This window comes from Oncorhynchus mykiss, chromosome 14 (genome assembly GCF_013265735.2).
Source record: "Oncorhynchus mykiss isolate Arlee chromosome 14, USDA_OmykA_1.1, whole genome shotgun sequence".
In the NCBI taxonomy this organism is placed as follows: domain Eukaryota; kingdom Metazoa; phylum Chordata; class Actinopteri; order Salmoniformes; family Salmonidae; genus Oncorhynchus; species Oncorhynchus mykiss.
The window spans coordinates 37,700,340-37,718,931 of NC_048578.1; the positions used below are offsets into that span (position 1 = coordinate 37,700,340).

At 43.2% G+C, this 18,592-nt stretch overlaps 1 protein-coding gene across 28 annotated transcripts in view; it reads right to left on the reverse strand.

Annotated features, from left to right (window-relative positions):
- Positions 1 to 480: 480 nt before the first annotated feature.
- The window catches only part of LOC110489227 (neuroblast differentiation-associated protein AHNAK), a 44,419-nt gene continuing 26,307 nt past the window's right edge, over positions 481 to 18,592 (reverse strand). For 2 of the 28 annotated variants that reach the window (XM_036943479.1, XM_036943480.1), the window contains exons 6-8: positions 16,806 to 18,587; positions 9,965 to 16,667; positions 481 to 8,647 (exon numbers count right to left, since the gene is read on the reverse strand). In XM_036943479.1, the coding sequence (XP_036799374.1) occupies positions 1,761 to 8,647; positions 9,965 to 16,667; positions 16,806 to 18,587 (15,372 nt within the window). In that variant the 3' untranslated portion in view covers positions 481 to 1,760. Of the gene's footprint in view, positions 8,648 to 9,964; positions 16,727 to 16,783; positions 18,588 to 18,592 lie in introns of all 28 variants that reach the window. The other 26 variants (XM_036943505.1, XM_036943501.1, XM_036943497.1 and 23 more) reach the window with 26 other exon arrangements.

Below are 18,592 nucleotides of genomic sequence, written 5' to 3' on the forward strand. Positions count from 1 at the left end.
CCTCCTACAGACGAACGCCCTTACAATGGTGTTAAAATGTTCAATGTTAAGTTATCGCCATGGATCATGCTCTTTCCATACAGACCCTCTCAAAGGCCTCAATAGGATCCCTATTCCCTATAAAGTGTAGTACATGGATCATGCTCTTTCCATACAGACCCTCTCAAAGGCCTCAATAGGATCCCTATTCCCTATAAAGTGTAGTACATGGATCATGCTCTTTCCATACAGACCCTCTCAAAGGCCTCAATAGGATCCCTATAAGTAGTGCTTTTGACCAAGCCTCACGAGGCGTGGCTGAATGGCCCCCGCCCGTACCCTGAAGGCCCTCGGTGTGATTTCCTCACAGACTTTTCCTTCGTATGGGATTTTCCATGTTGTATATGTGCTGTATGTCTCAACACATTAGGTTGTGTAATATCATTGGTAACTATGGGGTGAGGACGAGGAAGACGGTGTTATGAAATAAATCAGGGACAATTGGTATCTTAACCGTTTATTAGATTTATTTTGCAGAATGAAACACAATTGATCGAAATAGTATTCAAAACTCCCATCTCCATCAAATAAAAGAGGACATTTTCAGCTTTCGTTCTCTGTTATTAACATTGCAGATATGTGTTTACCTATAAAAGGTGCAACAACAAAAAAATAATGCAGCGTGACTGTTTATTCATGATAGTCATATATTTTCTTTAGTATAACCAAAACACCAGAGACTTACATTAAGTGAGGGAGAGAGAGAGAGAGGGGGAGAGGGAGAGAGAGGGAGAGAGAGGGAGAGAGAGAGAGAGAGAGAGATCCATCTGAATGTAATACAATGTCTTCGTTAAAAACACAATTTGCTTCTGTTATTCTGTTTCTTTACATTACATCTCTTGATTGTACAAGAATAAAACATTTAAAAAAAATACAAATGGATTCTTCGGCATCAGCTGTACTATTTTTACCATTTTTCACCACTTTGTCATTTGAGTAGAATTCTAATTTAAGGTGTTGAAGGGAACATGGACAAATAGTAGTGATCAAATAAAATTTAAAAAAATACAAATTAAATTAAAAAGGACATTCTCTCTCTCAAAGATTAACAACAGCTGTTAATAGAGTTTATAGAGTACATACATATTGCTTTTATTGTCAATTATGGTCTCTAATAGCATTGTCACTCTTGATAGAATGTTATACAGGGCCCTGCTCTATGTTGAGTAAATATGCTTCTGCAACGATTATATATCCAAAGCTTCAAAACAAATGTAAATCATTTCATACATAAAAAAACGAAAAGTAGTTGTTGTCTGTGTATATAAACATACTTTTCTTCAAAATAACAATTGAATCTAAACGATGTTTGTGCAATAGACCCCGTCTGGATACAAAAATACCACAGCTAATCTTAACTAAATGCATTTTTAAAAGAATTCAATGCAACACTTGGACTAAACATGTGAGGCACTATTGGTATGAATTTGGTGAGATGGTAATAAGTTCAATAAATTTTGACTATGTACAAAAGACAATACTTAATAATACAATACAGATTCATCTTATTTACAGTTAAATTGAAGTCTGAACAATGTCATCTACCCCATATGTAATAAGTAAAATGTGTGGAGAAAGCCCGAAGGGAATAACACACACGTAATGTTACATTGAGATGAGATGTGAACTCATCTGTCAAGTTTAAAAACTTGAGCAGATAGGGGTGTTGTGTACATGGAACAGACAATTGGGTTGTAGTTTATAATTATCCTCACAATTCATCATTTCTTTGGTGACACAGACAACTCGAGTTTTGGGAAACGGAAACCACCTCTAGACCCACTGTCGCTGCTAGAGGATGAAGAGATTCTAGACTTTTTGGAGGGGAGAGATACACCACTTGCCTCAACTCTCTCTTCACTATCTTCACCCAGTCGCACTTCATATGAGCCCTTTGACTTTGAGCCAAAACCAGCAAAGGTGCCAAACTTTAACTTCTTTCCTTTCACCTTGGCCCTCCCAACATCTACAGAGATGTCGCCACCCTCAGCACTTAAGTGACTTGAAGGGGAAGACACAGCCAGATCTCCCTCGTCACTCGCCACAGAGGAAGACCGATGCCTTGATTTCTTAAAAAGATCCAGTGAGGCTGACTTGCTCTTAGGGGACACACTATGCCCAGATCCTCCCTCTACAGACAACTTGCCACTTACTAACTCCCCATGACTTAAACTCAACTCTTTGGAGCCCTTAACGCCGCCACCGGCTCCCAGTTCTGCGTCCGGCCCCTGAAAGCTAAGATCCACTGCACTACCTCCCTTTGCTTTTGACTTGCCAAAACCAAACCTTGGCATCTTGACCTTTCCTTTCTCACCACTGTGCAGCTCCAGGCTCGGAGAACTACCACTAACCGAAGGAGCCTGCACATCAATCTTTCCACCCCGCACTGTTGCCCCTGCCCCTGCTCTTGATCCTGCATCAACATCTTCTCCCATCTCTGGCCCATGGTACTTTGGAACATTGATTTTGGGGAATGATACGTGTCCCTCTGGGAAATGTAGTCCACTGTATCCTGAAACATTTGAGTCAACATCTACTCTTCCTCCCCCTCCTCCAATATCTATCTTAGGACCTTTTAAATCTCCTGAAAGGCTTGCCTCTCCTTTCAGATTTTTCCTGTTCACATTTACATCAACATCAGGTACATTTATTTGGGGCCCTTTGATTTTCATCCCTGGAAATTTTATGTTAGACTTAGTTTTTACATCTGGAACTTGCACGTTTAGATCTGGTGCCTCAATATTGGCTTGTAGACTCCCAGATGACAAGCCACCAGACAGAGAGCCATCACCTTTAACTTTGGGAGATTTTACATCAAATTCCACATCGGGGAAATGAAGTTTTCCAAAGAAAGGTTTCTTTACTTTTGCTCCTTTCAGGTGAAGCTCAGGAGAGTCAACATTTAAATCTACACCTGATGTTTCAAGGTCAATATCTACATCAGGTTTCTTTGCTTTCCCTTTGATTTTGGGTAGTTTGAATTTACCTTTCTTTCCTTTGACATGAATGTCAACATCAGGGGCTTCTACACTACTGTCGACCTCTGGCAAATTAACATCTAATTTGGGGCTCTTGCCTCCCATATGGATCTTTGGTGCTTTGAATTTAGGTCCTTTGATATTTGCATCCCCTATGTTAAGGTCAACCTCAGGTGCCTTCACATCCATCTTTCCGTGAGAAATATTCAGTTCAGGCCCTTCAACTTCAGGTGACCTAATACCAAATGTGGGACCTTTGAACTTAGGAAACTTAACATCTGGTTTGTCAAAACTGAAACTGGGACTTCCCATATCAAGGGATCCACCGGACAACTTAGCATCAGGGCCTTTGAGGTTGAGATCTGGACGTGAAATGTCAATATTCGGTCCCTTGAGGTCAATATCAGCTTTAGGTAGGTTGCAATCAATATCTGGACCCTCAAGTTTAGGGCCTTTGAATCCAAATGAGGGCATCTTCATCTTTGGCATCTTAAATCCTCCTGAACCTTCAATGTCAACATCTGGACCTTCAATGTCTACTTTGGGTGCTTTGAGGTTTCCTGACATATCCAGATCTCCCTTCATCGTTGGACCTTTCAGGTTGAAGTCCATGTCAGGCATTGAGATGTTTGGTCCTGATATTGATGGCATCTTGAATTTCGGCCCTTTGATTTTACCATCTGGACCTTCAATGTCAAGTTCTGGACCTTTAATGTCAATTTTGGGAGCCTTGATGTCAATGTCAGCTTTAGGTAGGTTGACATCAATATCTGGACCCTCAAGTTTGGGACCTTTGAATCCAAACGAAGGCATCTTCATCTTTGGCATCTTAAATCCTCCTGAACCTTCAATGTCAACATCTGGACCTTCAATGTCTACTTTGGGTGCTTTGAGGTTTCCTGACATATCCAGATCTCCCTTCATCTTTGGACCTTTCAGGTTGAAGTCCATGTCAGGCATTGAGATGTTTGGTCCAGATATTGATGGCATCTTGAATTTCGGCCCTTTGATTTTACCATCTGGACCTTCAATGTCTAGGTTTGGACCTTTGATGTCTCCTTCGATCTTGGGGACTGAAACATTCACATCTCCTTTCACCTTTGGACCTTTCAGGTTGAAGTCCACATCAGGCATAGAGATCTTTGGTCCAGATATTGATGGCATCTTGAATTTCGACCCTTTGATTTTACCATCTGGACCTGCAATGTCAATTTCTGGACCTTCAATGTCAATGTCGCCTTTAGGTAGATTGACATCAAAATCTCCCTCAACTTTGGGTCCTTTGAATCCAAATGAGGGCATCTTCATCTTTGGCATTTTAAATCCTCCTGAACCTTCAATGTCAACATCTGGACCTTCAATGTCTACTTTGGGTGCGTTGAGGTTTCCTGACATATCCAGATCTCCCTTCATCTTTGGACCTTTCAGGTTGAAGTCCATGTCAGGCATTGAGATGTTTGGTCCTGATATTGATGGCATCTTGAATTTTGGCCCTTTGATTTTACCATCTGGACCTTCAATGTCAAGTTCTGGACCTTTAATGTCAATTTTGGGAGCCTTGATGTCAATGTCAGCTTTAGGTAGGTTGACATCAATATCTGGACCCTCAAGTTTGGGACCTTTGAATCCAAACGAAGGCATCTTCATCTTTGGCATCTTAAATCCTCCTGAACCTTCAATGTCAACATCTGGACCTTCAATGTCTACTTTGGGTGCTTTGAGGTTTCCTGACATATCCAGATCTCCCTTCATCTTTGGACCTTTCAGGTTGAAGTCCATGTCAGGCATTGAGATGTTTGGTCCAGATATTGATGGCATCTTGAATTTCGGCCCTTTGATTTTACCATCTGGACCTTCAATGTCTAGGTTTGGACCTTTGATGTCTCCTTCGATCTTGGGGACTGAAACATTCACATCTCCTTTCACCTTTGGACCTTTCAGGTTGAAGTCCACATCAGGCATAGAGATCTTTGGTCCAGATATTGATGGCATCTTGAATTTCGACCCTTTGATTTTACCATCTGGACCTGCAATGTCAATTTCTGGACCTTCAATGTCAATGTCGCCTTTAGGTAGATTGACATCAAAATCTCCCTCAACTTTGGGTCCTTTGAATCCAAATGAGGGCATCTTCATCTTTGGCATTTTAAATCCTCCTGAACCTTCAATGTCAACATCTGGACCTTCAATGTCTACTTTGGGTGCGTTGAGGTTTCCTGACATATCCAGATCTCCCTTCATCTTTGGACCTTTCAGGTTGAAGTCCATGTCAGGCATTGAGATGTTTGGTCCTGATATTGATGGCATCTTGAATTTTGGCCCTTTGATTTTACCATCTGGACCTTCAATGTCAAGTTCTGGACCTTTAATGTCAATTTTGGGAGCCTTGATGTCAATGTCAGCTTTAGGTAGGTTGACATCAATATCTGGACCCTCAAGTTTGGGACCTTTGAATCCAAACGAAGGCATCTTCATCTTTGGCATCTTAAATCCTCCTGAACCTTCAATGTCAACATCTGGACCTTCAATGTCTACTTTGGGTGCTTTGAGGTTTCCTGACATATCCAGATCTCCCTTCATCTTTGGACCTTTCAGGTTGAAGTCCATGTCAGGCATTGAGATGTTTGGTCCAGATATTGATGGCATCTTGAATTTCGACCCTTTGATTTTACCATCTGGACCTTCAATGTCTAGGTTTGGACCTTTGAGGTCTCCTTCGATCTTGGGGACTGAAACATTCACATCTCCTTTCACCTTTGGACCTTTCAGGTTGAAGTCCACATCAGGCATAGAGATCTTTGGTCCAGATATTGATGGCATCTTGAATTTTGACCCTTTGATTTTACCATCTGGACCTGCAATGTCAATTTCTGGACCTTCAATGTCAATGTCGCCTTTAGGTAGATTGACATCAAAATCTCCCTCAACTTTGGGTCCTTTGAATCCAAATGAGGGCATCTTCATCTTTGGCATCTTAAATCCTCCTGAACCTTCAATGTCAACATCTGGACCTTCAATGTCTACTTTGGGTGCTTTGAGGTTTCCTGACATATCCAGATCTCCCTTCATCTTTGGACCTTTCAGGTTGAAGTCCATGTCAGGCATTGAGATGTTTGGTCCTGATATTGATGGCATCTTGAATTTCGGCCCTTTGATTTTACCATCTGGACCTTCAATGTCAAGTTCTGGACCTTTAATGTCAATTTTGGGAGCCTTGATGTCAATGTCAGCTTTAGGTAGGTTGACATCAATATCTGGACCCTCAAGTTTGGGACCTTTGAATCCAAACGAAGGCATCTTCATCTTTGGCATCTTAAATCCTCCTGAACCTTCAATGTCAACATCTGGACCTTCAATGTCTACTTTGGGTGCTTTGAGGTTTCCTGACATATCCAGATCTCCCTTCATCTTTGGACCTTTCAGGTTGAAGTCCATGTCAGGCATTGAGATGTTTGGTCCAGATATTGATGGCATCTTGAATTTCGACCCTTTGATTTTACCATCTGGACCTTCAATGTCTAGGTTTGGACCTTTGATGTCTCCTTCGATCTTGGGGACTGAAACATTCACATCTCCTTTCACCTTTGGACCTTTCAGGTTGAAGTCCACATCAGGCATAGAGATCTTTGGTCCAGATATTGATGGCATCTTGAATTTTGACCCTTTGATTTTACCATCTGGACCTGCAATGTCAATTTCTGGACCTTCAATGTCAATGTCGCCTTTAGGTAGATTGACATCAAAATCTCCCTCAACTTTGGGTCCTTTGAATCCAAATGAGGGCATCTTCATCTTTGGCATCTTAAATCCTCCTGAACCTTCAATGTCAACATCTGGACCTTCAATGTCTACTTTGGGTGCTTTGAGGTTTCCTGACATATCCAGATCTCCCTTCATCTTTGGACCTTTCAGGTTGAAGTCCATGTCAGGCATTGAGATGTTTGGTCCTGATATTGATGGCATCTTGAATTTCGACCCTTTGATTTTACCATCTGGACCTTCAATGTCAAGTTCTGGACCTTTAATGTCAATTTTGGGAGCCTTGATGTCAATGTCAGCTTTAGGTAGGTTGACATCAATATCTGGACCCTCAAGTTTGGGACCTTTGAATCCAAACGAAGGCATCTTCATCTTTGGCATCTTAAATCCTCCTGAACCTTCAATGTCAACATCTGGACCTTCAATGTCTACTTTGGGTGCTTTGAGGTTTCCTGACATATCCAGATCTCCCTTCATCTTTGGACCTTTCAGGTTGAAGTCCATGTCAGGCATTGAGATGTTTGGTCCAGATATTGATGGCATCTTGAATTTCGACCCTTTGATTTTACCATCTGGACCTTCAATGTCTAGGTTTGGACCTTTGATGTCTCCTTCGATCTTGGGGACTGAAACATTCACATCTCCTTTCACCTTTGGACCTTTCAGGTTGAAGTCCACATCAGGCATAGAGATCTTTGGTCCAGATATTGATGGCATCTTGAATTTCGACCCTTTGATTTTACCATCTGGACCTGCAATGTCAATTTCTGGACCTTCAATGTCAATGTCGCCTTTAGGTAGATTGACATCAAAATCTCCCTCAACTTTGGGTCCTTTGAATCCAAATGAGGGCATCTTCATCTTTGGCATCTTAAATCCTCCTGAACCTTCAATGTCAACATCTGGACCTTCAATGTCTACTTTGGGTGCTTTGAGGTTTCCTGACATATCCAGATCTCCCTTCATCTTTGGACCTTTCAGGTTGAAGTCCATGTCAGGCATTGAGATGTTTGGTCCTGATATTGATGGCATCTTGAATTTTGGCCCTTTGATTTTACCATCTGGACCTGCAATGTCAATTTCTGGACCTTCAATGTCAATGTCGCCTTTAGGTAGATTGACATCAAAATCTCCCTCAACTTTGGGTCCTTTGAATCCAAACGAAGGCATCTTCATCTTTGGCATCTTAAATCCTCCTGAACCTTCAATGTCAACATCTGGACCTTCAATGTCTACTTTGGGTGCTTTGAGGTTTCCTGACATATCCAGATCTCCCTTCATCTTTGGACCTTTCAGGTTGAAGTCCATGTCAGGCATTGAGATGTTTGGTCCAGATATTGATGGCATCTTGAATTTCGATCCTTTGATTTTCCCATCTGGACCTTCAATGTCTAGGTTTGGACCTTTGATCTCTCCTTCGATCTTGGGGACTGAAACATTCACATCTCCTTTCACCTTTGGACCTTTCAGGTTGAAGTCCACATCAGGCATAGAGATCTTTGGTCCAGAGATTGATGGCATCTTGAATTTCGACCCTTTGATTTTACCATCTGGACCTGCAATGTCAATTTCTGGACCTTCAATATCAATGTCGCCTTTAGGTAGATTGACATCAAAATCTCCCTCAACTTTGGGTCCTTTGAATCCAAATGAGGGCATCTTCATCTTTGGCATCTTAAATCCTCCTGAACCTTCAATGTCAACATCTGGACCTTCAATGTCTACTTTGGGTGCTTTCAGGTTTCCTGACATATCCAGATCTCCCTTCATCTTTGGACCTTTCAGGTTGAAGTCCATGTCAGGCATTGAGATGTTTGGTCCAGATATTGATGGCATCTTGAATTTCGGCCCTTTGATTTTACCATCTGGACCTTCAATGTCAAGTTCTGGACCTTTAATGTCAATTTTGGGAGCCTTGATGTCAATGTCAGCTTTAGGTAGGTTGACATCAATATCTGGACCCTCAAGTTTGGGACCTTTGAATCCAAACGAAGGCATCTTCATCTTTGGCATCTTGAATCCTCCTGAACCTTCAATGTCAACATCTGGACCTTCAATGTCTACTTTGGGTGCTTTGAGGTTTCCTGACATATCCAGATCTCCCTTCATCTTTGGACCTTTCAGGTTGAAGTCCATGTCAGGCATTGAGATGTTTGGTCCAGATATTGATGGCATCTTGAATTTCGGCCCTTTGATTTTACCATCTGGACCTTCAATGTCAATTTCTGGACCTTCAATGTCAATGTCGCCTTTAGGTAGATTGACATCAAAATCTCCCTCAAGTTTGGGTCCTTTGAATCCAAATGAGGGCATCTTCATCTTTGGCATCTTAAATCCTCCTGAACCTTCAATGTCAACATCTGGACCTTCAATGTCTACTTTGGGTGCTTTGAGGTTTCCTGACATATCCAGATCTCCCTTCATCTTTGGACCTTTCAGGTTGAAGTCCATGTCAGGCATTGAGATGTTTGGTCCAGATATTGATGGCATCTTGAATTTTGGCCCTTTGATTTTACCATCTGGACCTTCAATGTCAAGTTCTGGACCTTTGATGTCTCCTTCGATCTTGGGGACTGAAACATTCACATCTCCTTTCACCTTTGGACCTTTCAGGTTGAAGTCCACATCAGGCATAGAGATCTTTGGTCCAGATATTGATGGCATCTTGAATTTCGGCCCTTTTATTTTACCATCTGGACCTGCAATGTCAATTTCTGGACCTTCAATGTCAATGTTGCCTTTAGGTAGATTGACATCAAAATCTCCCTCAACTTTGGGTCCTTTGAATCCAAATGAGGGCATCTTCATCTTTGGCATCTGAAATCCTCCTGAACCTTCAATGTCAACATCTGGACCTTCAATGTCTACTTTGGGTGCTTTGAGGTTTCCTGACATATCCAGATCTCCCTTCATCTTTGGACCTTTCAAGTTGAAGTCCATGTCAGGCATTGAGATGTTTGGTCCTGATATTGATGGCATCTTGAATTTCGGCCCTTTGATTTTACCATCTGGACCTTCAATGTCTAGGTTTGGACCTTTGATTTCTCCTTCGATCTTGGGGACTGAAACATTCACATCTCCTTTCACCTTTGGACCTTTCAGGTTGAAGTCCACATCAGGCATAGAGATCTTTGGTCCAGATATTGATGGCATCTTGAATTTCTGCCCTTTGATTTTACCATCTGGACCTTCAATGTCAATTTCTGGACCTTCAATGTCAATGTCGCCTTTAGGTAGATTGACATCAAAATCTCCCTCAACTTTGGGTCCTTTGATTCCAAATGAGGGCATCTTCATCTTTGGCATCTTAAATCCCGAACCTTCAATGTCAACATCTGGACCCTCAATGTCTACTTTGGGTGCTTTGAGGTCTCCTGACACATCATAATCTCCCTTTACCTTTGGACCTTTCAGGTTGAAGTCCATGTCAGGCATTGAGATGTTTGGTCCTGATATGGATGGCATCTTGAATTTTGGCCCTTTGATTTTACCATCTGGACCTTCAATGTCTACGTTTGGACCTTTGATGTCTCCTTCGATCTTGGGAACTGGTATATTGATATCTCCTTTAATTTTTGGACCTTTTAAGTTGAAGTCCACATCAGGCATGGAGACCTTTGGTCCTGATATTGATGGCATCTTGTTTTTTGGTCCCTTGATTTTGACATCAGGACTTTCAATGTCAATATGAGGACCTTTAATATCGACATTGGGTCCTTTGAAGTCAATGTCAGCTTTAGGAAGATTAACATCTACATCTGGCATCTCTACCTTCGGACTTTTGAATCCAAATTTAGGCATTTTGAATTTGGATCCTTTGACTTTAGGGCTGGTAGCCCCAATATCAAGGTCAAGGTCTGGAAGACTACCTTTCGGTGTTTTGATATTGATATCTGCTTTTGCTAGCTTTACATCAACCTCAGGAGACTTGACTTTGGGCCCTTTGAATCCAAACTTTGGCATTTTGAACTTAGACTTCTTTGGTGCAATGTCTGGACTCTCTACTGAGATATCCAATCCATCAAATTCAGCTTTGGGTGTACTCATTTCTCCCTCAACTCCCCCTTTGAACTTTGGCCCTTTAAGACTGAAATCAACATCAGGCATTGACATTTTGGGGCCAGACATAGACGGCATCTTCATCTTTGGCATTTTAATTCCTCCTGAACCTTCAATGTCAACATCGGGTCCTTCCATGTCTGCTTTGGGTGCTTTGAGGTCGCCTTTCATCTTTGGCAAAGACACATCCACCTCTCCCTTCACCTTCGGCCCTTTTAGGTTGAAGTCTACATCGGGCATTGAGATCTTTGGTCCTGATATTGATGGACCTTTAATGTAAACTTTGGGAGCCTTGATGTCAATGTCAGCTTTTGGTAGGTTGACATCAATATCTGGACCCTCCAAATTAGATCCTTTGATTCCAAATGACGGAATCTTCATCTTTGGCATCTTAAATCCTCCTGAACCTTCAATGTCAACATCTGGTCCTGCGATGTCTACTTTAGGTGCTTTGAGGTCTCCTGACAAATCAAAATCTCCTTTCATCTTTGGACCTTTCAGGTTGAAGTCCACATCGGGCATTGAGATCTTTGGTACTGATATTGATGGACCTTTAATGTCAACTTTGGGAGCATTGATGTCAATGTCAGCTTTTGGTAGGTTGACATCAATATCTGGACCCTCCAATTTAGATCCTTTGATTCCAAATGAGGGAATTTTCATCTTTGGCATCTTAAATCCTCCTGATCCTTCAAAGTCAACATCAGGACCTTCAATGTCTACTTTCGGTGATTTGATGTCTCCTTTTATCTTTGGCACTGACACATCTACATCTCCCTTCAGCTTGGGACCTTTCAGATTGAAGTCCACATCGGGCATTGAGACCTTTGGGCCTGACATTGATGGCATCGTGAATTTTGGACCCTTGATTTTCCCATCAGGGCCTTCGAAGTCAAGTTCTGGACCTTTGATGTTAACATTAGGTCCCTTGATGTCAATGTCACCTTTAGGTAGTTTGACATCAACATCTCCCTCAACTTTGGGTCCTTTGATTCCAAATGAGGGCATCTTCACCTTTGGCATTTTAAATCCTCCTGATCCTTCAATGTCAACATCTGGACAATCAATGTCTACTTTGGGTGCTTTGAGGTCTCCTGACATACCCAAATCCCCCTTCACCTTTGGGCCTTTCAGATTGAAGTCCACATCGGGCATTGAGATCTTTGGTCCTGATATTGATGGCCCTTTAATGTCAACTTTGGGAGCTTTGATGTCAATGTCAGCTTTTGGTAGGTTGACATCAATATCTGGACCCTCCAATTTAGATCCTTTGATTCCAAATGAGGGCATCTTCATCTTTGGCATCTTAAATCCTCCTGAACCTTCAATGTCAACATCTGGACCTTCAATGTCTACTTTGGGTGCTTTCAAGTCTCCTGACATACCCAAATCCCCCTTCACCTTTGGGCCTTTCAGATTGAAGTCCACATCGGGCATTGAGATCTTTGGTCCTGATATTGATGGACCTTTAATGTCAACTTTGGGAGCCTTGATGTCTCCTTCTAGCTTTGGCACTGACACATCTACATCTCCCTTCACCTTTGGACCTTTCAGATTGATGTCCATATCAGGCATTGAGACCTTTGGGCCTGAGATTGATGGCATCGTGAATTTTGGACCCTTGATTTTCCCATCAGGGCCTTCGAAGTCAAGTTCTGGACCTTTGATGTTAACATTAGGTCCCTTGATGTCAATGTCACCTTTAGGTAGTTTGACATCAACATCTCCCTCAACTTTGGGTCCTTTGATTCCAAATGAGGGCATCTTCACCTTTGGCATTTTAAATCCTCCTATTCCTTCAATGTCAACATCTGGACAATCAATGTCTACTTTGGGTGCTTTGAGGTCTCCTGACATACCCAAATCTCCCTTCACCTTTGGGCCTTTCAGGTTGAAGTCCACATCGGGCATTGAGATCTTTGGTCCTGATATTGATGGACTTTTAATGTCAACTTTGGGAGCCTTGATGTCAATGTCAGCTTTTGGTAGGTTGACATCAATATCTGGACCCTCCAATTTAGATCCTTTGATTCCAAATGAGGGCATTTTCATCTTTGGCATCTTAAATCCTCCTGAACCTTCAATGTCAACATCTGGACCTTCTATGTCTACTTTGGGTGCTTTGAGGTCTCCTGACATACCCAAATCCCCCTTCACCTTTGGGCCTTTCAGGTTGAAGTCCACATCGGGCATTGAGATCTTTGGTCCTGATATTGATGGCCCTTTAATGTCAACTTTGGGAGCCTTGATGTCTCCTTCTAGCTTTGGCACTGACACATCTACATCTCCCTTCACCTTTGGACCTTTCAGATTGATGTCCATATCAGGCATTGAGACCTTTGGGCCTGACATTGATGGCATCGTGAATTTTGGACCCTTGATTTTCCCATCAGGGCCTTCGAAGTCAAGTTCTGGACCTTTGATGTTAACATTAGGTCCCTTGATGTCAATGTCACCTTTAGGTAGTTTGACATCAACATCTCCCTCAACTTTGGGTCCTTTGATCCCAAATGAGGGCATCTTCACCTTTGGCATCTTAAATCCTCCTGAACCTTCAATGTCAACATCTGGACCTTCTATGCCTACCTTGGGTGCTTTGAGGTCTCCTGACATACCCAAATCCCCCTTCACCTTTGGGCCTTTCAGATTGAAGTCCACATCGGGCATTGAGATCTTTGGTCCTGATATTGATGGACCTTTAATGTCAACTTTGGGAGCCTTGATGTCTCCTTCTAGCTTTGGCACTGACACATCTACATCTCCCTTCACCTTTGGACCTTTCAGATTGAAGTCCACATCGGGCATTGAGATCTTTGGTCCTGATATTGATGGACCTTTAATGTCAACTTTGGGAGCTTTGATGTCAATGTCAGCTTTTGGTAGGTTGACATCAATATCTGGACCCTCCAATTTAGATCCTTTGATTCCAAATGAGGGCATCTTCATCTTTGGCATTTTAAATCCTCCTGAACCTCCAACGTCAACATCTGGACCTTCAATGTCTAATTTGGGTGCTTTGAAGTCTCCTGACATACCCAAATCTCCCTTCACCTTTGGGCCTTTCAGATTGAAGTCCACATCGGGCATTGAGATCTTTGGTCCTGATATTGATGGCCCTTTAATGTCAACTTTGGGAGCCTTGATGTCTCCTTCTAGCTTTGGCACTGACACATCTACATCTCCCTTCACCTTTGGACCTTTCAGATTGATGTCCATATCAGGCATTGAGACCTTTGGGCCTGACATTGATGGCATCGTGAATTTTGGACCCTTGATTTTCCCATCAGGGCCTTCGAAGTCAAGTTCTGGACCTTTGATGTTAACATTAGGTCCCTTGATGTCAATGTCGCCTTTAGGTAGTTTGACATCAACATCTCCCTCAACTTTGGGTCCTTTGATTCCAAATGAGGGTATTTTCATCTTCGGCAACTTAAATCCTCCTGAACCTTCAATGTCAACATCTGGACCTTCTATGTCTACTTTGGGTGCTTTGAGGTCTCCTGACATACCCAAATCTCCCTTCACCTTTGGGCCTTTCATATTGAAGTCCACATCGGGCATTGAGATCTTTGGTCCTGATATTGATGGCCCTTTAACATCAACTTTGGGAGCCTTGATGTCAATGTCAGCTTTTGGTAGGTTGACGTCAATATCTGGACCCTCCAATTTAGATCCTTTGATTCCAAATGAGGGCATCTTCATCTTTGGCATCTTAAATCCTCCTGAACCTTCAATGTCAACATCTGGACCTTCAATGTCTACTTTGGGTGCTTTCAAGTCTCCTGACATACCCAAATCTCCCTTCACCTTTGGGCCTTTCAGGTTGAAGTCCACATCGGGCATTGAGATCTTTGGTCCTGATATTGATGGACCTTTAATGTCAACTTTGGGAGCTTTGATGTCAATGTCAGCTTTTGGTAGGTTGACATCAATATCTGGACCCTCCAATTTAGATCCTTTGATTCCAAATGAGGGCATCTTCATCTTTGGCATTTTAAATCCTCCTGAACCTCCAACGTCAACATCTGGACCTTCAATGTCTAATTTGGGTGCTTTGAAGTCTCCTGACATATCCAGATCTCCCTTCATCTTTGGACCTTTCAGATTGATGTCCATATCAGGCATTGAGACCTTTGGGCCTGACATTGATGGCATCGTGAATTTTGGACCCTTGATTTTCCCATCAGGGCCTTCGAAGTCAAGTTCTGGACCTTTGATGTTAACATTAGGTCCCTTGATGTCAATGTCACCTTTAGGTAGTTTGACATCAACATCTCCCTCAACTTTGGGTCCTTTGATCCCAAATGAGGGCATCTTCACCTTTGGCATCTTAAATCCTCCTGAACCTTCAATGTCAACATCTGGACCTTCTATGCCTACCTTGGGTGCTTTGAGGTCTCCTGACATACCCAAATCCCCCTTCACCTTTGGGCCTTTCAGGTTGAAGTCCACATCGGGCATTGAGATCTTTGGTCCTGATATTGATGGACCTTTAATGTCAACTTTGGGAGCTTTGATGTCAATGTCAGCTTTTGGTAGGTTGACATCAATATCTGGACCCTCCAATTTAGATCCTTTGATTCCAAATGAGGGCATCTTCATCTTTGGCATCTTAAATCCTCCTGAACCTTCAATGTCAACATCTGGACCTTCAATGTCTACTTTGGGTGCTTTCAAGTCTCCTGACATACCCAAATCTCCCTTCACCTTTGGGCCTTTCAGGTTGAAGTCCACATCGGGCATTGAGATCTTTGGTCCTGATATTGATGGACCTTTAATGTCAACTTTGGGAGCCTTGATGTCTCCTTCTAGCTTTGGCACTGACACATCTACATCTCCCTTCACCTTTGGACCTTTCAGATTGCAGTCCACATCGGGCATTGAGACCTTTGGTCCTGATATTGATGGCCCTTTAATGTCAACTTTGGGAGCCTTGATGTCAATGTCAGCTTTTGGTAGGTTGACATCAATATCTGGACCCTCCAATTTAGATCCTTTTATTCCAAATGAGGGCATCTTCATCTTTGGCATCTTAAATCCTCCTGAACCTTCAATGTCAACATCTGGACCTTCTATGCCTACCTTGGGTGCTTTGAGGTCTCCTGACATACCCAAATCCCCCTTCACCTTTGGGCCTTTCAGGTTGAAGTCCACATCGGGCATTGAGATCTTTGGGCCTGAGATTGATGGCATCGTGAATTTTGGACCCTTGATTTTCCCATCAGGGCCTTCGAAGTCAAGTTCTGGACCTTTGATGTTAACATTAGGTCCCTTGATGTCAATGTCACCTTTAGGTAGTTTGACATCAACATCTCCCTCAACTTTGGGTCCTTTGATTCCAAATGAGGGTATTTTCATCTTCGGCAACTTAAATCCTCCTGAACCTTCAATGTCAACATCTGGACCTTCTATGTCTACTTTGGGTGCTTTGAGGTCTCCTGACATACCCAAATCCCCCTTCACCTTTGGGCCTTTCAGGTTGAAGTCTACATCGGGCATTGAGATCTTTGGTCCTGATATTGATGGACCTTTAATGTCAACTTTGGGAGCTTTGATGTCAATGTCAGCTTTTGGTAGGTTGACGTCAATATCTGGACCCTCCAATTTAGATCCTTTGATTCCAAATGAGGGCATCTTCATCTTTGGCATCTTAAATCCTCCTGAACCTTCAATGTCAACATCTGGACCTTCTATGTCTACTTTGGGTGCTTTGAGGTCTCCTGACATACCCAAATCCCCCTTCACCTTTGGGCCTTTCAGGTTGAAGTCCACATCGGGCATTGAGATCTTTGGTCCTGATATTGATGGACCTTTAATGTCAACTTTGGGAGCCTTGATGTCTCCTTCTAGCTTTGGCACTGACACATCTACATCTCCCTTCACCTTTGGACCTTTCAGATTGCAGTCCACATCGGGCATTGAGATCTTTGGTCCCGATATTGATGGACCTTTAATGTCAACTTTGGGAGCTTTGATGTCAATGTCAGCTTTTGGTAGGTTGACATCAATATCTGGACCCTCCAATTTAGATCCTTTTATTCCAAATGAGGGCATCTTCATCTTTGGCATCTTAAATCCTCCTGAACCTTCAATGTCAACATCTGGACCTTCTATGTCTACTTTGGGTGCTTTGAGGTCTCCTGACATACCCAAATCCCCCTTCACCTTTGGGCCTTTCAGATTGATGTCCATATCAGGCATTGAGACCTTTGGGCCTGACATTGATGGCATCGTGAATTTTGGACCCTTGATTTTCCCATCAGGGCCTTCGAAGTCAAGTTCTGGACCTTTGATGTTAACATTAGGTCCCTTGATGTCAATGTCACCTTTAGGTAGGTTGACATCAATATCTGGACCCTCAAGTTTAGGGCCTTTGATTCCAAATGAGGGCATCTTCACCTTTGGCATTTTAAATCCTCCTGAACCTTCAATGTCAACATCTGGCACTTCAATATCTACTTTGGGAGCTCTGATGTCAATGTCAGTTTTTGGTAGGTTGACATCGATACCAGGACCCTCAAGTCCGGCTCCTCTGACTCCAAATGATGGTATCTTTTCTTTGGGTATCTTGAATCCGCCTTCTGGACCTTCTATATCAACACGTGAACCTATCGTCTTTCCTCCTTTCATATTCATAGATGCGCCTGATAAATCTACATCTACCCCAGGTACCGAAACATCTACACTACCCTTGACCTTCGGTAGTTTAACATCTCCATCGCTGTCTGCACCTCCAGTGTTCAGTCCAAATGATGGCATTTTGATGCCACCTTTGAGTTTGCTTTCCATTGTTGTTTCTTTTACAGACATTTTCACTGAGCCAGACTCCTTCATGCCTGTATTGATGTCAAGTGTTGGCACTCTTATGTCTGTTGATATCTTGCCCCCATTCAAGCCTGTATCAATGCCTGGCATGTTGGGTAAGGAAACCCCACCCTGGTTGCCTCTGGAGAGACCTACGCTCCCAGACCCTCTCACCTGTTGATCACTAATAGTTATTCCAGGTACTGAACCTCCGACCCTACCCTGCCAGTCTGCACTGCCTCTACCAGGCAAATGAACGTCTACTCCTCTCACCTCCCCTTTACCCATTGATATGGAGCTGGAGGAAATATTTGTTGTTCTTCCAGGTGCCGTGACATTGACTGATCCTGCCTGGTAGTCAGCTGAGTCACCTGAAACCTGAAAGCCCCCCTGCTCCCCCTGCTCACCCCCTCTATAGAGGCCAAACTCCCGCTGACCCTTCGCCCCAGGCATCCCAAAGCTAGATCCTTTGAATCTGATCCCTGCTGCTCCACCATCTCCCCCCTCTATCTGCCTTGTAACAGTGGTGGTCTTCACCCCTCCAGTGCTCCAGTGCTTCTCAGAAGAGCTAGTTACATCCGGCCCAGTGAAGGAAACACCATCACCTCCTAGTTCAAAATCACCCCCCTCCAATCCACCTCCTACACCTGAAGAGCTTCCGCTTCCGTGTAAAACTCGGATTTGAGACGAGCTGCCCCCTCCTGACTGGTCGTACCGTTGCCCTTTGAACTCTGGGCTGGTTAGATCAAGCTGCTCGTCCACGCCCTCTGGCATGTCCACAGTGTAGGTAGTGATGCGACGGGTGATGGTAGTGATCGTGCTGCCGTCGGTGCTGGTGCTGCTGTGGCGCTCCGTACGGACGTCCACGCCCTCCGCCAGATCCTCAGACTTCAGCCGGGGCTTAATCTTCTTGGAATATATTCTCTTGTATTCTTCATCATCCCCACTCTGTT